This window comes from Tetranychus urticae, chromosome 2 (genome assembly GCF_039701765.1).
Source record: "Tetranychus urticae isolate SD_2017Ah chromosome 2, NJAU_TeUrti_SD_1.0, whole genome shotgun sequence".
In the NCBI taxonomy this organism is placed as follows: Eukaryota; Metazoa; Arthropoda; class Arachnida; order Trombidiformes; family Tetranychidae; genus Tetranychus; species Tetranychus urticae.
Genome location: NC_142959.1, coordinates 14,482,050 through 14,504,447, shown reverse-complemented (window position 1 = coordinate 14,504,447; position 22,398 = coordinate 14,482,050). Strand labels below are relative to the sequence as shown.

At 31.7% G+C, this 22,398-nt stretch overlaps 4 protein-coding genes, 2 long non-coding RNA genes and 1 pseudogene across 7 annotated transcripts; 3 read left to right on the top strand and 4 right to left on the bottom strand.

Moving 5' to 3' along the window:
- Positions 1-892: 892 nt before the first annotated feature.
- On the bottom strand, positions 893-3,437 carry LOC149093955 (uncharacterized). Its single transcript, XR_016198506.1, has 2 exons — positions 3,360-3,437; positions 893-1,231 (listed from the first exon to the last, which is right to left on the bottom strand). It is a non-coding gene; the product is annotated as an uncharacterized LOC149093955 (long non-coding RNA).
- A 1,519-nt stretch (positions 3,438-4,956) lies between these two features.
- LOC149093954 (cathepsin B-like) lies at positions 4,957-5,737 on the bottom strand (annotated as a pseudogene). Its single transcript, XR_016198636.1, has 2 exons — positions 5,604-5,737; positions 4,957-5,543 (listed from the first exon to the last, which is right to left on the bottom strand). The product of XR_016198636.1 is annotated as a cathepsin B-like (transcript).
- Positions 5,738-6,515: 778 nt separating this feature from the next.
- LOC149093953 (cathepsin B-like) lies at positions 6,516-8,086 on the top strand. The gene is made up of 4 exons (XM_089267685.1): positions 6,516-6,780; positions 6,835-7,408; positions 7,481-7,609; positions 7,690-8,086. Exons 1-4 carry the CDS (start codon positions 6,577-6,579, stop codon positions 7,827-7,829), a joined length of 1,047 nt encoding a protein of 348 aa, XP_089123811.1. The 5' UTR covers positions 6,516-6,576; the 3' UTR covers positions 7,830-8,086.
- On the bottom strand, positions 7,997-9,457 carry LOC149093952 (cathepsin B-like cysteine proteinase 3). The gene is made up of 4 exons (XM_089267686.1): positions 9,146-9,457; positions 8,565-8,686; positions 8,348-8,476; positions 7,997-8,271 (listed from the first exon to the last, which is right to left on the bottom strand). The coding sequence occupies exons 1-4, from the start codon at positions 9,319-9,321 to the stop codon at positions 8,132-8,134; spliced, it is 567 nt and encodes a 188-aa protein (XP_089123812.1). The 5' UTR covers positions 9,322-9,457; the 3' UTR covers positions 7,997-8,131.
- Positions 9,458-10,772: 1,315 nt separating this feature from the next.
- On the top strand, positions 10,773-12,214 carry LOC107361025 (cathepsin B-like). Its single transcript, XM_015927742.3, has 4 exons — positions 10,773-11,028; positions 11,092-11,668; positions 11,749-11,877; positions 11,950-12,214. The coding sequence occupies exons 1-4, from the start codon at positions 10,894-10,896 to the stop codon at positions 12,087-12,089; spliced, it is 981 nt and encodes a 326-aa protein (XP_015783228.2). The 5' UTR covers positions 10,773-10,893; the 3' UTR covers positions 12,090-12,214.
- A 2,006-nt stretch (positions 12,215-14,220) lies between these two features.
- LOC107360115 (cathepsin B-like) lies at positions 14,221-15,689 on the top strand. Its single transcript, XM_015926745.3, has 4 exons — positions 14,221-14,511; positions 14,571-15,147; positions 15,227-15,355; positions 15,430-15,689. The coding sequence occupies exons 1-4, from the start codon at positions 14,293-14,295 to the stop codon at positions 15,567-15,569; spliced, it is 1,065 nt and encodes a 354-aa protein (XP_015782231.2). The 5' UTR covers positions 14,221-14,292; the 3' UTR covers positions 15,570-15,689.
- A 4,187-nt stretch (positions 15,690-19,876) lies between these two features.
- Positions 19,877-22,012, bottom strand: LOC107360000 (uncharacterized). The gene is made up of 3 exons (XR_001568209.3): positions 21,801-22,012; positions 21,568-21,668; positions 19,877-20,733 (listed from the first exon to the last, which is right to left on the bottom strand). It is a non-coding gene; the product is annotated as an uncharacterized LOC107360000 (long non-coding RNA).
- Positions 22,013-22,398: the final 386 nt, after the last annotated feature.

Below are 22,398 nucleotides of genomic sequence, written 5' to 3'. Positions count from 1 at the left end.
ATATAATCAACGAGGACAAGATTAACATGAAATATGACATTAAAATTAATTTTTACAAATGCTAACATTTAGCTGAACTGGCATTTCAGGGCAACACAAAAAACCATTACAAATCACTATCATTATTATAATTCAAGGATTGCCTGTTGAAATACCGTTTCCATTGACATTCCTTGAGAAAAGAAAAATATTGCAAATGAAAGACCAAAAATAAGTTTACATTTACAAGAGACTGACAAGATTAACGGTTCAATAGATGCTGATCCGCTTTCAATATCACACACATTATCATCATCTTCATCATCCTCTCATCACCATTAACTTGACACACAGTCAGGTCAAAGGGCCAAAAAGTTGGTGACTTAAATTGAAAAAATATATAAAATAGCAAACAAATTGAAAACAAAAATTTGTCTCCATTCAAAATTGATTCACATTTTTCGAACCGTTGCTTGTTGCATTATTATTGAATACTTTATACGTGACTTTTGAGATTGACCAAGAAGATGATGATGATGAGAAGAGCAATGATGAAGAATGACTTGTGGAGATGAAATGATGCGGATAAAAGATAAGGTATGAAATGTTATCCATTGTCTTTCAATGGATATCATTTCACTAAACATGAGCTTCAATTGATCTCAAGAGGCAAAAATTGTAATTTTCAGTTGGACTATCAAATTGGCGATAATGACAATGATGACAATGGCGAGGATCAATATGATGGTACATCTTACAATGTATAGAAATGAGTCGATGAATTATACTTGGATAGTTCCATTCAGTGTTTATTATTTTCATCTTCACCCTCTTACAAGGGAAGTGCCCTTACTTGTACTATCATTTTGTAACGAAAAAGGAGGGTTACAGTAAATAAAAATGTGAATAAACTTATATTGAACTAGTTTAATGGATTACTTTAGAAATCATAAGGGAACGAGGGAAGGCTGGATACAAACGAAAGAAGAGATACAATATCGTTGAGTGGATTTTTTAAGTTAATTAAAAGCGTATCTTAACAGAACTGACTTCTCCATCAGTTTGGGAGCGTTAATATACTAGGGAAAAGGATGTCATTAGTGAACATTACTATATATGTGTTCGATCCAAATAAAGGTTAGCAATTAAAAACAATCATCACCTTAATGGTGTGAAAATACAATTATCATCACCCAATGGTGGAAAATACAGTTATCATCACCTTATAGTGGAAAAATACAGTTATCATCACCTTATAGTGGAAAATACATCAGAACTATATTAGGGCATTTATTTACGTTACAATTGCCCCGCGCCAAATTGAAACAGTCCCTGTTTCACAGAGAAGTACAGATTCAAACTTAGCGAAACAATCATCTGTTTCGTGCAATGCAACAGGAATACATTGTCTACTATAAGGACATTTAAAACAAAAAGGTTACATTATATCAAGAACGATAGATATAATAGATGCAACTAATCATAGACAATCAAAATGAACCTAAAAAATGAGTGAATAGCCTAAAACCACAAACAGGAGATGAACAGAATTTATAAACAATTTGACCATGTCATCAAATGAGGAAAACGCTTGATGTTTCTTCGAATGGATGAAATATTACAACTGCCACGCGCCAAAGTGAAACAGTCCTCTGTTTCAACAACTGTGAAGACTGCTCAGTTACTGTCCTAGAGTGCTTGCACTAGTGATTCATACAGAATTTGGTTTGAAAACGGTTAGTGACATTTGTCAGAAATGAAAAAACATGAATAGCCATAGATGAGAGTTAGGAACAGGAAAGTATAAAAGTGTCAAGTATTGCAGCCACAGTAAAACAGGATCAAGGAAAAGGTTCGGATAGAAGAGTGAGTTTGAGTCCAATGCATCAACTGATGAAAGAGAGTAAGTCCAAATCGGTTAAAAGTTTTTCTTAGTTTCTTTTTGTAGGCTGCGAAAAGGGTGTGGAATTGCGGCGAAATTTCGAATTTTGATTTGAGTTTTTTTTGCTTAGCCGCAGAAAGCCGCAACAGGTTGAAAATAGGAATGAGTGTCAGACTGTAGAGAAGGCTTGAATGTATCGTCACATACTGCCCTAGACTGCTCGGACTCGTGTGTCAGCAAAAGAATTGAAGGATAAAGTTTGAATTTCTTAAGAAATCTCGGGGATTCAAAACGATTAGTGACAGTAAGAGTCAATAGCTAGAAATCAGAGGCGTATGCTTTTCCATTGAGAGATTCTATTTGAGGATCTATCGATACCTGGGTGTGTCATCATATATGTAGCAGAAGAAATTTGATGTCTGGAACTAAAATCTCGGATTGTTGGGCTTAATTTAACAGTGTTTTGGACAACATTAGTCATACGGGGTATCTGTGTGGAGTTGTTAAATTAGTGATAGAATTGTCTTCGTCACGTGATCTGGAAGTTTTTTTTTTACCTAATACAATTATCAAGAGCCAGGGCTAGATATGCGAGGTTGGTCGGCAGAATACAAAATTCGCGAAGATTTATCTGTGAACCGCACCCTCAATATTTATTTTCTTTTTCTTTCTTTTACCGCTGTAACTTTTTGTTGTCATAAAGTTGATGGACGTATTTCTGTAATTACTTTCTAACCCAAAGTTGCAATTACTCATGGATAGATAGTTATGGTCACGAAATTGTATTGGTTTATGATAATCCACTTGTTGAAGCTCTATCTCGTCTGTAAAACTGAAGCCAAATTTTGATGCATAGCTTACCGGGGAACGCAAGATAATTATAAACGCCAACAGCTGTTTCATCAACCTCCACCTCTTAGAGTACTCCGTTTGAGAAACCAAAGACCTCAAAGCTGAAGATCTTGAACTTCCAGCCGATGAAAAAGCACGAGTTTCGTAACTATGTAACATTTTTTAAGCTGAGGAACATAACACGGAAAGTATACCGGGCTCGTTATAACCATGGTAGCGTCAGATTTTCACAATCATTTACACGGTAAACTTTCGGCACTGATTAAAGCGGATCCCACCGCTGCCACCAATTGTAACGAAAAAGGAGGGTTACAGTAAATAAAAATGTGAATAAACTTATATTGAACTAGTTTAATGGATTACTTTAGAAATCATAAGGGAACGAGGGAAGGCTGGATACAAACGAAAGAAGAGATACAATATCGTTGAGTGGATTTTTTAAGTTAATTAAAAGCGTATCTTAACAGAACTGACTTCTCCATCAGTTTGGGAGCGTTAATATACTAGGGAAAAGGATGTCATTAGTGAACATTACTATATATGTGTTCGATCCAAATAAAGGTTAGCAATTAAAAACAATCATCACCTTAATGGTGTGAAAATACAATTATCATCACCCAATGGTGGAAAATACAGTTATCATCACCTTATAGTGGAAAAATACAGTTATCATCACCTTATAGTGGAAAATACATCAGAACTATATTAGGGCATTTATTTACGTTACAATTTTCATTTTTTTCGGGTTTATATTTTAAAGGAAGAAAAATAACGATAAACTAATTTTGGTAGCAAAAACAATGATTTTTAGGTTTTCTGGTAAATCATTTTCGAAACCAAGTCTGATATTTTCTTGAAAACATTAATGAATCATTTGAGACTTTATATCGTAAATCGAGAGACATTTTTGCATTAAATGTTTCACACTTTTCACTTGTTGATTGACATTTATTGCTGGCAATTTGATTGTATTTAATAGTCAGTAAATTGTTTTACAGTAACAGTTTTATTGGAAACGTTTATTTGGTTCAACAACATTTATATTTTTGTTTTGTTTCAATGAATATTGAAAATAAATATCGAGATTTTGGAGTTTTATCTTCCCTGTGCTCATCCTTTTCATTATCATTTTCATCATTTTATAAAAAATTTCAGGGAAAATTGGCAATGAATAGAGTAAATGCTGGTTAAGGGAAGGTTTCACTTTTCAGGTTTTGTTTCAAGTTGAATGAATTGACTGAGCAAATTGTTTCATTGATTGTTGATATTAAATTAAATTTGAACCGCAAAAGAAACAATATTTTGTCAAAGCTTTTTGGATCCTCTTTTGTTTCATTATTGTGAATCATTTATAAATGGATATCTTTTTAACCAAACATCATTATGGTAATGAATCAACTCTTTCTGCTTCATAATTAAGATATTATTATAATCATTGCATTTAATTGACTGGCAATGATAATTACCATATGAATATAATATATCTTCTGGACTCAATCAACATTTGAATGGCAACAAAAATTTACCCACAAAATCAACATTTTAAATGATGATGAATCAAAGCTGGTTTCAAGTTTGAACCTGGAACTTGACTTAGCTTCCAATCGAAATAAGGTATGACCGATAAAGTTTGTCACTAATTTTTGTGAATTGAATTGCGTCAGTTAGACTAGACTTACAGGCACCATTTAACCGTTGAAATAAAGTTACACTTCTCAAGCACATTTTGTGCAAAAATGAATTAATTTTGATCAGAAATTGTCAAGTTATGACCTTAAATGGACGAAGGCGTCAAAATCTGATTTTGCCTTAATCCAAAAACCATAAATTTTTCAACTTCATACTAACACTTCATATTGTAAGACCTTTCAATTGATCTATTCTGGGTTATATTAAGAGAATTACATCTTTTTCAATAACTTTGAGGCCAAATTCCAGTATTTTTCGATTATTCGAAGCCTTAGTATGAAGTTGAAAAATTTATGGTTTTTGGATTAAGGCAAAATCAGATTTTGTCGCCTTCGTCCATTTAAGGTCATAACTTGACAATTTCTGATCAAAATTAATTCATTTTTGCACAAAATGTGCTTGAGAAGTGTAACTTTATTTCAACGGTTAAATGGTGCCTGGGAGTCTAGTCTAACTGACGCAATTCAATTCTAAAAAACTATTCTGGGTTTTTACCGGTCATACCTTATTTATTTATTCAATAAAGCTCCAGCTAAAATCTTTTGGCCTTTAAATTAATTAATATCGATTTTACCTGATACGTAGCTGAGAAAATCTGCGTAAACTTCCATGTAAGCAGAAATGGCCCATACAACTTTATGGACTTCATTATGTCACTTTCATATTTTGTGCCCTCATTGGTAACTTTGAAATATTTGTTTAGTTTGATTTCATTCGATTGACATTTCTCTGAAAATGGTAAGCAACTTGATTCTTTAACTGATTCAACTGTGAAGGTTCCATTTTTAGCCCAATATTTGCGCTGTTATTAAAGCTGTTGGAACCAACATTCGCTTTAGTCATATGCTCGAGGGTGGCTTCAACATCAATCTGAACACCAGTTTTGATGCAAAGGCGATCAGCAACTGTACCAACAGCCGTGTAGATCGATGAAGGATAATTGAAGGCCTTTTCTTTGGTCATAGATCTTACCAATTGAAGTACAGTTGGGCCAAGCTTCACGAGCATCGAAGTTTACGGGAAGTTTAAACGATCCATACTTTCTAATTGGAAAACCTTTAGGATAAGACCAATATTTCTCTTGAGTGGGAACCAGAGTATCTATCTGGACTGAAGTTGATCCATTGAAATTTTTACCAGCCTAATGATAATAAATATTGAAGTTTATTATCAAATAAAATAAAGCAAATATAATGCTTACCTTCCATGTTGTATTCAAAGCGATGATTCCATTAACGATTTCATCTGTAAATGGTTCTACTTCATAGAAATAGATAGAAACTCGTCAGCATTAACGGAATAAGCAAAAAGAGTAACAATTAAAAAGAGTTTCATTGTAACTGTTTCAATTTTCAGTAATTAATTCAAATGTAATATTAAACGTTTTCAAATGAAATAACAAGCAATGATAAAAAACTCGATCAAGATTCTCGCCTTATAAAGGATAATCTAATAATTGTCAGCAAACAATCAATGTCAATCAATTGAACCCAAAAACACCAGTTTAACCAATTCTCATCAAATATGCCAAATGAACAATAGACCAAACATGGTTAGCAAAGTATCTTATATATTTAACATTATTTGTTATCTAGTTACATCTGAAAAAAGCTTGAAATTCTGTACAATTGGTACAATTTATCTCATACATGAATAATTAGCAAACATATGACCGAGTTGGATGAAGCTCGTCAAATTTATTACCATCAATCAACATTGCCTAGGCACGATCAAATTTTCACGCGAAAAGCAAAAATGAATTAATGTTTAGGTGCTAAACTTTTCCTTCGTTTCGTATGCATTAAAATAGTGTGACATTGTAAATAAAGCATTCCCTTATTGTCGGACAAAGTACCCTTGAAAGAGTCAGTTACAAGTCATAACATGTTAGTTGCATTTAATAACTCTGTGAAACAATAAGATCCTTGTTTTCGACTATAAGAATGTTAATTAAATCAGATATTTAATGAAGATGGTTTATTGTTCATTCAGCATATTTGATGAAAATTGTTTAAGTGTTCTTGGGTTCAATTGATTGATACATTATTTATTGACAGCTATCAATGTCTTCTTTATAAGGGAGGAATCCTAAGCAAGTTTATTTAGTCTCACTTGTAATCTCATGTGAAAACGTTTAATGTTACATTCGATCCAATTCACTTGAAACAGTTACAATGAAATTCTTTTTAATTGTTACTCTTTTTGTTTATTTCGTTAATGCTGTTGATCTACATATACTTTATAAAAAGACACTATTTACAGATACAGCCGGGAATGAAATCGACGCTTTGACCACAACTAGATATATATCTGATGATTTGGAGCCACTAACAGATGAAATTGCTGATACAGTCAACGCTTTGAAACTAAAATGGAAGGTAAATATTATATTTATTTATTTGATGGTAAACCTCAATATTTTATCACATTAGGCAGGTAAAAACTTCAATAGATCAAGTTCAATCCAAATGGTTAAGCTGATTGCCACTCAAGAGAAAATACCCGATCTCCGAAAAGTTTTTCCAAATTTTGTACATCACGAGTATCATCAAATTCAAAGCTTCGATGCTCGTAAAGCTTGGCCTAACTGCACTTCAATTGGTAAAATCTATGACCAAACTAAAGGTTACCCTTCATGGATCTACACGGCTGTTGGTACAATTGCTGATCGCCTTTGCATCAAAACTGGTGTTCAGATTGATGTTGAATCTACCGTAGAGAAAATGATTAGATCTAGTGATATTAGCATTGAATATAACAGTGCGAGTATTAGTCAAGCTCTCAGTTATTGGTCTAAAACTGGAATTTTCACAGCCGAATCAGTGGAAGATTCAATCTGTTTGCCTCATTCACGAAAATGTCAAAATGGTATCAAACTAATTAAATATTTCAAAGTAACCAATAAGTACTATAAGTATTCAGCAGACGCTATGGACGATTTAATCGATAATGGACCAATTTCTGCCTACATGCAAGTTTATTCAGATTTTCCCAGCTATCGATCAGGTAAAATTGACATTAATTAATCAAATAAATTATGTAAAACTCAGTTTAATATTGAAATTATACTCTTTCCAGGTGTTTATATGCGTACCTCTAAAAAAGTATTGGGAGTGCAAACTGTGAAAATTATCGGTTACGGAGCTGAAAACTTTAGAAATTATTGGTTGGCAGCTGGTTCATGGGGCACTGGATGGGGGGACAAAGGTTAGTTTGTGTTGTCTTTTTACTTTTCTTAATTGCATAAAATATTGTTCATGATGAGATTCTTTGTATTATAACTGCAGGCTTCTTCAAAATTGAACGAGACGCACAACAATTCGGTGCTTCTCCTTATGCGATTTGTACTATGTTAGAGCCAGTAGACGATCTACGAGATGTTCCCAAATCATTTGATTACGATCAACTGTTTTATTTGGCAAAATGATGTCTTGGAAGGAAAGGAAAGACCCAAGAAAAGGTTACCCTTGATGAATCTACACGGCTGTTGATTAAATCACTAATACATTAAATCATCGTCTTTGACCGATCAAATCAAGGCAAAAAGATAAAGTTGGATATGAAAATGAAAAAGATTTTTAATATTCAATATTAGATGAAATGCAAATTATTTTATTTTTTATTCAATATATTAATAAATGACTATTGCATAAATACATTAAACTTGAATAAGATCTTTAAGAACCGCTTTAAGTTATTCATAAATGCAGTAGTTGGGAGACCAGAAGATCATTTAGCCAAGTAAAACAGCTGACCATGAACATATGATCTAGGAATATCTTTTTCGTTGTCTACAGGCACTAACGAAGTGGAAATTGGATCTGGTACAAAACCAAGCTGATTTGCATTTCGTAGCAGTCTCAAGAAACCTGCAGATAGAAAGAAACACATTTGAATTATATTTAATATGTAACGAAGAAAAATAGTGAAACAATCAGAACTAACCTTCTTCACCCCATTCAGTTCCCCATGAATTAGTTACCAACAAATAATCGACACCATTTTCAGTTCCCCAACCGATTATTTTTATATTTTGATATCCCACATAGTTTTCAGAATGACGTTGGTAAACACCTGAAAAGAAAATTTTGTATTTGTATTCAATGCAGCTTTAGCTGAAATTTTTTGGTCTTTTACAGTAACTAATTGATATCGATTTTACCTGATACGTAGCTGAGAAAATCTGCCTTAACTTGAAAGTAAGCAGAAACTGGTACATACAACTTTACGGATTTCATTATTTCACTTTCATAATCAAGGCGCTCGTTGGTAACTTTAAAATATCTATACCATATATAAAGTCAAAACATGAAATTTTTGCGTAAAAATTGTGGCCAAACTAAAAGGATTCTAAAGAAAATTTTTGTACAGCCTGAAAGTCATGTTTAAACTACATCCACGAAAAATAGTCTGAACTTCATCGGAATTCAGGTACCTGAGAAATTAGCGTTCAAACAGAGTAGGGGAAAAAATGCAGAATCCGTATCTTTTACAATTGACTTTGGGGGAAAAATGTTTTGGTTGTTCAGGTTGATTGTTGGTTTATTGTTTTAGAAGGATATGTAAAACCATTTTTCGAACAAAGAGTTAGGTAAAAAATATGTTGCCTCAACTGTTGAACCAGATTTTATTTTATTTTTTCTTATTGACAATGGTTTTTCATCAATAATTTGAGTCTTTAAATGCGGATTGGATTTTTTTGTATTCAGTGAAAAGAAATTTACGATCAGTCATGATCGGGGCTCAGCTTGTCTATTTAGTTTGATTTCATTTGATTGACATTTTTGTGAATAGGGTAAGCAGATTGATTCCTTGACTGATTCAACTGTGAAGATTCCATTTTTAGCCCAGTATTTCAGTGCTTGACCAATGTTCGCACTGTTATTAAAGCTGTTGGAACCAACATTCGCTTTAGTCATATGTTCGACGGTAGCTTCAACACCAATCTGAATACCATGTTTGATGCAAAGGCGATCAGCAATTGTACCAACAGTCGTGTAGATCCATGAAGGGTAACCTTTTCTTTGGTCATAGATCTTACCAATTGAAGTGCAGTTAGGCCAAGCTTCACGAGCATCGAAGTTTACGGGAAGTTTAAACGATCCATACTTTTTAATTGGAAAACCTTTAGGTTAAGACCAATATTTCTCTTGAGTGGAAACCAGAGTATCTATCTGGACTGAAGTTGATCCATTGAAATTTTTACCAGCCTAATGTGATTAAATATTGAAGTTTATTGTAAAATAAAACCAATTAAATATAATATTTACCTTCCATGTTGTGTTCGAAGTGTTAATTGTATACACGATTGAATTTGAAAATGGTTCCCCTTTATAAGATAGATCAACAGCATTAACGGAATATACAAAAAGAGTAACAACAAAAAAGAGTGTCATTATAACAGTTTAATTTTTCAGTGATTTAATTAAAATGTTATATTAAACGTTGTCAAATGAAATTACAAGAAATGATAAAAAACTCGATGAAGATTCTCGCCTTATAAAGGAGAATCTAATAATTGTCAATAAATAATCAATGTCAAGTACTTGAACCCAAAAACACTAGTTTAACCATTTCCATCTAATATGCCAAATAAACAATAGATCATCTTCATTAAATATTTTACCTAATTGACATTTGAATAGTCGAAAACAGGATCTTATATTTACAGATATTCATTTCATGAAACTATCATATGTAATCTGCATGTTCAAGGTAACTTCGTGCCAAAATCAAAAGGTGAATTTGATTTTATGCTGATTATTCTGAGGCGAAAAAATTTTGCAAATGAACCAATTTTTAGGCTATTTTGGCCTTTTATAAGAGTTTAAACAATCTTCTTGCATTATATGCGCTATGGTTACAGCTATGAGATTGCAATTTAAATTTCAGCACTGCATATGTAAATGACCGTAAATATTATCAAGTTTTTTCTAATCCGTTTGCTCTCTACATATATGAAAGTCAATTTCTAAGCTTCATAGCAATCGTGTGATGACCAAGCTTGTTGAACATCATTCACAAAGATTTACTTGTCATATATTCATCATAAAATCAAATTCACCTTTTGAATTTGACACGAAGTTACCTTGAACATGCAGATCACATATGATAGTTTCATGAAATGAATATCTGTAATAATAAGATCCTGTTTTCGACTATTCAAATGTCAATTAAGTAAAATATTTAATGTAGATGGTCTATTGTTCATTCACCATATTTGATGGAAATCGGTTAAACTGGTGTTTTTCTGGTTCAATTGATTGGCATTGATTATTTGCTGGCAACTATCAGTTTCTCTTTTATAAGGCGAAAATCTTCATCGAGTTTATTCATCATTTCTTGTAATTTCGTTTCGAGCACGTTTGTTATTCAATTTGCTTGAATTAACTTGAAGCTGAAACAGTGCTGTTCTTTTGCGATTTATAAAAATTTCTAACACAAAGTTATCTCCACTGACACTGAATCGATACTTTGGGAGAACGTTCAAGATGAAACTCTTTTTAATTGTTGCTCTTTTTGTTTATTCCGTTAATGCCGTCGAGTATAACGTTATACCTAGTGATGTGAAACCATTATCAGATGAAATTATAAACATAATCAACGCTGCGAACGCAACATGGAAGGTAAATATTGTATCTTATTTGATAACAAATCTCAATATTTTCAATATCATATCATCACATTAGGCAGGTGAAAATTTCAATGGCTCAAGTTCAGTACGAATGGATGATTTGGTCTCCACTCAAAAAGATTTCAATTACAATAAAGATGTTGCGGTTAAAGTATACCCAGCGATGAAATTTCCTGTGAACTTCGATGCCCGTGAAGCTTGGCCTAACTGCACTTCAATCGGTAAGATTTATGACCAAAGAAAAGGTTACCCTTCATGGATCTACACGGCTGTTGGTACAGTTGCTGATCGCCTTTGCATCAAAACTGGTATTCAGATTGATGTTGAAGCTACCGTCGAGCATATGGTCAAATCGAATGTTGGTTCAAACAGTTACAATAACAGTGCAAATATTGGTCAAGCTTTGAAATACTGGGCTAAAAATGGAATCTTCACAGTTGAATCAGTTAAAGAATCAAGCTGCTTACCCTTTCTACAAGAATGTCAACCAAACGAAATCAAACTAAACAGATATTTTAAAGTTACCAATGAGCTCTTTGAATTTGAAAGTAATATGATGAGCTCCGTAATGCTTAATGGGCCGGTATCGGCTTACATGGAGGTTGATTCAGATTTACCCAGCTACAAATCAGGTAAAATGAATAGCAATTAATCAAAAAACCCAAGTTATTATCTGCAGATTCGTTTAATAATGAAATTATTTACTTCTCAGGTGTTTACAGAAGTCTCTCTAAGAACCGTTTGGGAGTTCAAAATATAAAAATCATCGGTTGGGGAACTGAAAACGGTGTTGATTATTTTTTGGTAGCTAATTCATGGGGAACTGAGTGGGGTGAAAAAGGTTAGTTTACTGTCTCTTTATTTTCCTTCAATGCATAAAATATTAGTCAAACGTTTTTCTCTGCTATTCCAGGTTTCTTCAAATACCAACGAGGTAAAAAACAATTAGGTCATGCACCCGTTCCGATTTCCCCTTCGTTGGAGCCCGTGGATATTATTCCAGACATTCCCAGATCATATGTTCACGGTCAACTGTTTTACTTGGCTAAATGATCTTTTGGGCTTCTATCTATAGCATTTATATATAACTCTAAGCGGTTCTTAAAGATCTTATTCAAGTTTAATGTATTTATGCAATAAGAATTGATATTGAGATAAATAAATTAATTTACATTTTATCCAATATTAAAAATTATTTACACTTTCAACTTCATCTTTTTGCTTTCAAAGACCAAAATATAATGAATCAAAAACTTTATCATTGATTCCTAGTTAGCCCAACTGAGGATGAATATTTATCTTATTTATATTTCAACTAGCAAATACTTATTATTATTTCGTTGGCTTTTTGATTTTTCAACATAGAAGGCTTTAGACACAACATTCAAGCTATCTAATAATTCATTAATTTCATAAGTTTACCGCCCATGTTTTGTTCAAAGCGTTGATTGCATCTATAATTTCATCTGTTAATGATTCCAAAGCGATAGAAATATAATCGTCAACATTTATTGAATAAACCTTAAAGCTTTAAAATCAAATATAATATTGAAGGTTTTCAAATGTGACAGCAAGTAAGGAAGAATAAACTTGCTGAAGATTCTTCCCTCAAAAAGAAGCAATCGGTAATAGATTGAACCAGAAAAACACCAGTTTAACCAATTCTCATCAAATATGCCAAATGAACAATAGATCTTCTTCATTAGTTGATATTTAAATAATCGAACAGAAAAGTTAAATGAAACTGGCGTTTGCCGCATTTCTTTAAATCATATCATTAGTTAATATCTTAATATAAGTTATTCGTTAAAAAATACTACTTTCGTTGCAAGAATGGATTAAGAAAAAGGTTTTGCTGAATTAAATTTTAAGTCTTCAAAGATACAAAAATATGAAAATATTAATAAATTAAAATTTGATCAGAGTGCTGTCATTTTCTGGTTATTCAATCAATGTTGTTTTGCAAGTCAATCTCGACATGTCAATAGTCATTGTTATCATTTCGTATTGACAGTTAATATCACATTTAACCTGCTCGTTCAAGGTAACTTTGTGCGTCAATAAGAAGGTGCATTTGATTTTATGACAATCAAATTTTTGATGATGATGTTGATGCAGCTAGGTCATCATACGATTGCTATTAAACTGTGAAATTATTAGGTTGAGGTACAAAGATCACTTAGAGACTCGTTTTTATGGTCATTCAGTTGATCTGTGAAAGCAGTGTATACTATGGCTATTGTTAATGGATCTGCTATCAAATTTGCAATGTTTAAGCAAATCAACTTTAGCAAGTTGGACAACTTCGGACTTTTATACATTCCATCAATTATATTTTTTCAAATACGATATTTTCTATGCGAATGTATACTAGAAAAGTTCATGTTCAGGGTATTTTGTTTCGAAGCTGGACTGTGAAATTCTATCATCGATTCATACCTTAAACCATTCAAACGCAAAAGCTACAAAAGCTTCTGTTCTCTGCATCGCAACCTAATAATTTCGCGACTTCACAGCAGTCGTGTGATCACCATGAAAAACAATCATCAAAAAGGATTTACATTCAGCGTAAAATCAAATGATAGTTTCATGTGATGAATTTGTGTAATGATAAGATGCTTGTTTCCGATTATTCAAATGTCAATTAAGTAAAACATTTAATGAAGACGATCTATTGTTTATTTGGCATATTTGATGAGAATTGGTTAAACTGGTGTTTTTCTGGTTCAGTTGATTGAAATTGATTATTTGCTGACAACTATCAGTTTCTCCTTTATAAGGCGAGAATGTTGATCGAGCTTTTCCATCAAATCTTGTTGTTTCATTTGAAAACGTTTAATATTACATTTATTCAATTCACTGCTAACTGGAGTTGTTACAATGAAATTTTTCTTAATTGTTATTCTTTTCAGTTCTCAATCAGTTCTTTCGATTAATAGAATTTTTAATAATTCGTTTCTTTTTCTTTTGATTTCATCGATAATCATATATGCAATAATGATAACTACCACCGAATAATGATAACCTATTTTTCTGTTATCTTCAAACTCTATTATTGTTTTATTATTACTCCAATATACACCAAATTTGGAGCATTATTGGATGAATTATAAATTGATCAACGACAACATCAACACAAAATGAAGGTGATTTTCCCCATTCATTCCAAATAAAGATATTTCCATTGTTCATTTACATATTAAGATTATTAAAACACCTTTAACCGATTGTTAAAATTGCTTGTAAACTGAAAATCATGTATAAAAACAAAGTCTTTAGCAAACTCGAACATCATTTATTGTTTCAAATTCTGACACTGAACTGCTACTTTGTGAGAACGTTCAAGATGAAACTCTTTTTAATTGTTACTTTTTTTGTTTATTCCCTTAGTGCTCAAGAGTATACATATAGTGATTTGGAGCCATTAACAGATGAAATTATTGATGCGATCAACGCTTTGAACACAACATGGAAGGTAAATCTTACATTTTATTTAATAGCAATTTCAATATTTTCGTTATATCATCACATTAGGCAGGTATAAATTTCAATGGATCAAGTTCAGTCCGAATGGATGATTTGGTTGCCACTCGAAACGATTTAAATTACACTCAGGATGCTCAAACTGACGTATACCCAGCGATGAAATTTCCTGTGAACTTCGATGCCCGTGAAGCTTGGCCTAACTGCACTTCAATTGGTAAGATCTATGACCAAAGAAAAGGTTATCCTTCATGGATCTACACGGCTGTTGGTACAATTGCTGATCGCCTTTGCATCAAAACTGGTGTTCAGATTGATGTTGAAGCTACCGTCGAGCATATGATCAAATCGAATGTTGGGTCCAACAGCTTTAATAACAGTGCAAATATTGGTCAAGCTTTAAAATACTGGGCTAAGAATGGAATCTTCACAGTTGAATCAGTTAAGGAATCAAGCTGCTTACCCTTTCTACAAGAATGTCAACCAAACGAAATCAAACTAAACAGATATTTTGCTGTTACCAATAATTACGTCAATTATGAAGATAAAATAATGAGCTCCATAACGCTGGATGGCCCGATATCGGCTTACATGGCAGTTTATTCAGATTTTCTCAGCTACAAATCAGGTAAAATGAATATTAATCAATAGAAAGGTCAAATTTTTTATCTGAAGCTTAGTTTAATATGAAATAATTTGCTTTTCAGGTGTTTACAAGCGTCTCAGTGACAGATATTTGGGAGTTCAAAATATAAAAATAATCGGTTGGGGAACTGAAAACGGTGTCGATTATTTTTTGGCAGTTAATTCATGGGGAACTGCATGGGGGGAAAAAGGTTAGTTTGCATTTTCTCTTTATTTTCCTTTATTGCATAAAATATTATTAAAACGTGTTTTTTTACTTTTCCAGGTTTCTTCAAGTTCCAACGAGGAACACAACAATTAGGTCATGCACCCGTTCCGATGTTCCCTTCGTTAGAGCCCGTTGATATTGTTCAAGACATTCCCAAATCATATGTTCACGGTCAACTGTTCTACTTGACTAAATGATCTTTTGGACTGAATACATTCGGAATAACTTGAGGAAGTTCCTGAAGTTAATCTTCAAGTTCTATGTAATATTTATGCAATAGTAATTGATATTGAAAAAATAAACTAATTTACAATGAATCTTATATTTCAAAAAAGGTCTTCAGAATTTTTTACTTTTTTTTTCTTTTCGAGTTAAGCACTCAACTTTTTCTTTGTACAGTGCTTCGCTTAAAAATGATCTGCGATGTAAACCACTTAAAAATTAGAAGGTATTAACTAGATTAATTAGAGCCAATTTTAGATCAACTTTTCATAGATTTTACAAATCAATATTAGTGCTTTCGTTGGATTTTATTTTAAAATTTCGTAGCATAAAATTGAATCTACGGTTTTAAGAGTTGAATGTTTTCAACTTATCCAAAGTGATTCAGAAACTGCTTCTAAATTGAACATTTTTTCTATTGAATCCAAAATTCAACCAAACGATGAATGAGTCGAGAAAATGTTTTGCAAACTTAAGACATTTCAAGAAGAAAGATGAAAAAAATAGCATTGATTCATTCTGATGTAAAATTAAGATGTCCAAATCCAAGTGGCATTGTTTCTATTTCTTTTGAGTCTAGTTCTGAGTGTTCATGTATTAACATGAGATTAACCATAAAATATTGCTATTTAGATTTACCATGAAAATGTTTTCAGGTTTATTTCAAGTCAAAACTGAAGTGCTCTCAGCTTTTCTTTTCAATGTTGCCATTGGAAGGTTGGGAATGTTTTGCTATTATTCTTAAATTGAATCGATGCAATTTTTGTGGATTAGATTAGATCAACTATTAAATTGAAATTGATATTTCTCTATTCAATTAGATTAACGGTAAATTAAGCTTATTCAATTGTTGAAAGTTTTTTTCAATTTTCAAATAACTTGGAATAGGAAAAGAAGAAGAAAAATGATTTCGATGTAAAAAAAGCTGAAACAGTTTTGTTATCACTTTCAATATCAATACTTGCATTTGACTTTCCCTTTATATTTCCTAGTCTTGGCCTTGTCAAGGAATGAACAAGGTAATGATGTGACTGAATCTCTTGGTAATGATGATTGTTGACTTTTGTTTGTGGCAACACGATTGATGGACTTTCAACATCAAGATAACTGAGAATTCCAATAATAATGATAATAATAATGGAATGGGTCGTTTGTTTACTCCATTATTTCATCTTAAATATCTATCCTCCTCCTAATTGTGGTCAAGAAACGGTGGGAGGAAAAAAAAGTGAAGCCAAAAATGATGATCATCCAAATGACTGAAAGAAACTTGAACTAGATTTCCCCTGCAATCATACTCATGAACCATTTATAAGATTCACTTTACAAATGGACAAAAATGTTGACAAATCTTTGCTTTTTGACTAAAATAGAAATAAATTTTTCAACAAGAAAACATTTGAATCTTAAAATGGTCAGAACTGCTTCTTACAATGAAAATGTTATTCAATGATGTACCAAACTCAAGTCTCCATAAAATGTTTACAAATGTCTTTCCTTTCAATCCATGAAATCATTTTGATTCCTAAATGATAATTGATAAATTTTTGAAGAGCAAATATTTTCTTGAAATGCTTTTCTGCTTTCATTTGTTTTTAAAAGCAGTTTTCCTTGCCAGCAAAGTAGCGGATAAAAATGGGAATGAAACTTGAACAACTTGTATGATTACATGAGCAATACTCATAACACATTCATAAAGTCCTCAACTGCAAGTAATAATACTTAAGATGACTAAATCCAATTATCCATTGATGCTAAAACAGCAACAACACCAATAAAGGTTTGTTAATATTTGATGAAGGAAATGATTATCAATATGATGAAGATGATGACCAAGTGTAAGCATAAGGACAATCAAACCGTGACTGCCAACAGCATTTAAAAAGGACTGACATTTGCTTATTATTTCTTGAAGCTCTTGCAACCTTTTTTTGTTCTTGATTACATCAAATTAGATTAAATTGTTGGAAACCATTAATAAGTTATCAGTTGAAAGGCTGTAAAGAAAAAGCGTTTCCCGTTTGAAGAGCAAAAAACGCAAAATATTAATCCAAAAAGGTTTCGCTTTACATAATAATCTGGAATGACTAATGCTGTACAAGTGACAATATTGGCTGGGAGTGAAAATTGTTTCCTCTTTGGATGATTAAAAATTAATAGCAACCAATTTTACCGTGAATACTTGTCAAAATGTTGAGTGTAGCAGAACCTTAGAAAATGAAAATCAATTGAAGGAATCAAGCTTATAAAATATTTATACAAATTGTAATATGGAAAGAATGAGAGAGAAAAAAATGTTTCCATATTATTTTTGGGTTGCGATTGTTGATTTAGAAACGTATCAAACACACAGAAAAGATATTTCATTATTAATATTTACAATACAGGGAATTGGATGTGAGAATAGCAAAATGTTATTCTTAACATTATCAAGTTTCGCTTGAATAAGTTGAAAAATTTACTGTAACATGTCAAAGTGTCCAATGTAAATATTCAGGGAATGAGTCAGGAGCGTGGAAATTGAATCCAAATATTGAATGGAATTTTTTCTCAATGATTTTGATAGCAAAAAATGGACATTTCATTTCCATTCCCAGTCTTGGATTTCAATTAAATCTCTAAATTTTAAAATTTGTATTTACTAAACGTTTTGGCAACATTTTTCAATCTTTGCATTTCTCAGTTTCTTTAGCATTGAATTATATTTTATTGACTGAATTTAGAATCACTTTTCTTGGTATTGCTTTCAATTTTATTGTTGAATATTTTTTGGGTTTTCTTGGGTTTGTGATTAGAAGAGCAATTTAAACTGATATTCATGATCATTATTAGGGAATCAGAGTTGGTTTATTGTGCATAAATGTTCTATTCAATAGTTATCTGATTACCATGTTCAACTGTGGAATCAATGAGCATATTCATTGAGTGATTTGAAAGGCTATAATTTGGTTCATCATCAAGTGTGTCTTCATTTTTAATGCAATTTTTCTGGTTCTATTCTGTTCCATTACAAACTGTATCATTAACTTTCACTGCAAAATGAAAATCAATCATAAAAATTAATGATTCTTTTCATTTTTACTTTCAATCATAATGGATAATTTAATGAATATATTGAACACAATTCAGGATATTATTACAGTGATTATTGTCAAAGTTAAACTTGGAACATTTGAAAGGTAAAGTTTATAAGATAGAAAATGGTTGAAAACATTTATCAATAACAATGTTTATTTGGATTATTTAACAACATCAAATCATCTCAACTTTTATCACGTATTTTCAACTTAATTGTATCCAGTTTTCAATTATTGACACTTTTCCTTGTTTAATATTCAATTATTCATATGTTTTTGCTCATTTAATGACAATCCTTTTCATCTTTACGAATAATTAATGCAATAATTGTCATTATTTTCCTGTAAATGTTCAATATAATCACACAGATTCACTTCATTTGCTTTCAACCTTTTTATACCCAAAATTAATGATTCATTTTGATATCAATTTAAATCATTAATTAACATTATTTCAATATATCATTAGGAGAAGTTCAAATTGTTGCCATTAAACAGCATTAATCAGTGAATAAGCTGATGACTCGAGAATAATTTACTTCAATTGTCAGCCCAAACAATATTAGAAACAATTTTTTCTCCAGCTTCACTGGGACTAAAAAAAGCTGTGATTGCTGTTCAACTGTTATTTTATAGTTGACTTGAATTGTTTTTTATCACCAGTTCAGTGTTTTTTATTAGCAGCCCATGAAAATGTAACAACAGATAATTTCATTTTTCACTTTCCCTGAACCTTGAAACTGAATTTATCATCTCACAGCTATTTTCATGGGATCAGTTTGCCAGGATATTTATGAGACGCAAATTTGGCCCAACTTGTGTTTACATATTGTCAAGCTTGAAGATCTCGGTGAAATAAGCCAAAACTTTCCCACCAACAAATCTCAATATTTAACCATCTTTTAGGTTGTTTACAGCTTTGTCAGTCATGATGAACACAATTAACGCCATCATTAACTTCATAAGCTTAATAATTAACCTCTTTAACCAATCAAGGCTGAAATCATCAAAATTTAACGTCTTTTGCTATATTTTTTGTACTGAGAATCCAATTTTTTGTTCTTGAACAATTATTGATTTTGATTGTACTCTCACTGAGTAAATATTACGGTTAATAGCTTTATCATTGTAAAGGTAAACAGTTGAAGGTGTATCTGGTTTACATTTACAATTGTGGTTGGTGTTAAAATTGAATTAAAATTGAATTAAAATTGAAATGAATTGAAAGTCTTATTCAAACAGATAACAAAACAATGTATAAATACAAAATAATTGAATACATTTTTTGGTTCTAATAGTTGAATGGATTAACAAACAAACCAAAAAAAGGGAATTAAATTAAATGGGTTAACATGAATAACAGCTTTTCAGTTACTGTTTTTTGTTGGTTACACATTTGAACAGGAAAGTTTGAATACTCAATTTTAATTCAATATTAACAAAGTACCCTGTTAACCAATGAACAGTTTGAGTTTCACGGGAATTCACAAAAAGTGTAGAGAAGCAAAGGAAGTTATGTTGATGTGATAATTTTATGAACAGCCAGATGGAAATAAACTTATGGATAAACTCAAAGTGAATGTTGAACAACTCTAATGATATTAAATATACCAATCACGATTATAGTTGTGATATATTTATCAAATTTTGTTTTAATTTTTTGCCATTCCATTGTCATGATGTCAGTCAGAATAATCATTAAATTAATCTTGAACATGTCCAATTGTATAAGGTGTACATTTGAATCCTTTTATTGTGAAGATCCATTTTGTCCAAATAGAGGTTCCACTCTTGATATGCTTCCTATTTACAGGTTCCTAGATTTTTTTGAGGTTCCCATGTCTTGCAAGAGGCTCCTTTGGTTCTCTGAGTTTCCTCAGAATCTTTAAGGTTTCTTGGTTTCTTTGAGGTTCCTTTACTTTTTTGAGGTTCCTTGAGGTTTGCTTGACTCCTTGGTTGCTTTAGGCCTTTTCATTTTGATAATTTAATTTCGTCTCCAATCCATTTAACGTTTGTTTTTCTTCTTCTTCTCTATTCCAATGGCATTAACGTTTATCTGGTCCTGTAAATTGGAAATAACAATTGAATATTGAATAATGCAACATTGTCAGATTCATTGAGGGATCCATTAAATGAAATAATATAATTCAGCTTATGTACATTATTTTACTAATGACTCTTTGCTTGGTTTATTTTAGCTTTCATTTTGACTCACTTACAAGCTTTTCTCATCTCAGTGACCTCAGGTCACATTAACGACTCTATCATCATTATCATCATTTTCCTTTCTTCTTCTTCTTTTTTTGTGCTTTCCTCTTCTTTTCCTCTATTAGGACCTAATTATAAGCTATTAGCGTAGGTTAAATTGATTACCATCGATTGAGAGAAACAAGCAAAAAATTGGGTTTCTTTTTACGCTTTCATAAGGTTGATCTTCATAATAATAATAGTCCTTTTGATGTAGTTTTGTACTTTTTGAGTTGTTTTTTTGAGTTCTTCTTACTATGAACATCTATTTTCATACAATTGAGATTCAATTAATCATGATTAATCTTTAAATTCAAAGGTTGGAGTATAACTGGCACAGAAAAGCTCGGAGATTGGCATAACACGCGATTGTAAATTGGTTTACAATCATTTGTTTTGCTGTTGTTTTTCAAAACTAATACATTTAGATGAGAGTGAAGCGACACAGAAACATACTGAAAAAAACGATCCGTGGATGGACATTGATGATTTTACTATTACTACCAGTGTTACTGGTGATGATGATGATGGTGATGATAGCATCAGATCTGTTTTATATTATATTATGATCATTTACAGGGGAAATATAATCCAGATCCGCCTATTATTTCATCCGGAAATCCCTTTAACATCATCCAAAACTGCTTACCACCCATTTTGTTTTCCTCTCCATTTTATCCTTTCCTTGCCATCTTCTCGGTCTTCATCTTCTTTCCATCTAATTTCACTTCCATCAGCATTGTGACAATCCTGTTGATGACATGATGATGATGATAATGATGTTAGTGGTTGACATGCAACAGTGAAAAAAAGACAACAATAAAACAAACCACAATCAACAAGAATAACAGATAAAACAAGAAAACAAAAAGCTTAACAAACCTGAATCAATCAACAATACAAAGATTTTATAAAGGCACATTTTTACCTTGGTGACACCTAATTCAACCACGTAATCTTAGTAAATTAACTGTTTAATAATTTAAACAACAATCCAAATTGAACAAAATCACAAAAAATAGCAATTAAGATTCATTTAGCAAATAAAATAGGGTTAACGGCTTAACTCAGCTGTTTTGTGCGCCGCTTAAAGCTAGCTGTTTTGTTAGCTGTTTTCATAGCTGTTCCGATGTTTTTTTGCTGCCGACAAACATAGAGAGTTAAAGTCAGCTCTTTTTAATTTTACAATTAACAATTTGTTTAGTTTGATTACTTAAATAGATTGATAGTCATTTGTTGTTAATGTAGGAGAAAATCGGAACCAAAAATTATGCCATTAAATCATCTGTAATTAACCCTGACAGTGTGATTGCCTTTTGTTACCTTAATCATTACAAAGTATTTGGCAAAATCTCATCAACTTTTAATCGTTAATTTCATTGCCAGCAACTCAATTGAAAGACTGTTCAACAAGATTAAACCCAAATACTGCTGATTTAGGATAAAGTCAAAGATGCTTTAATAAAAACAAAAGCATTTC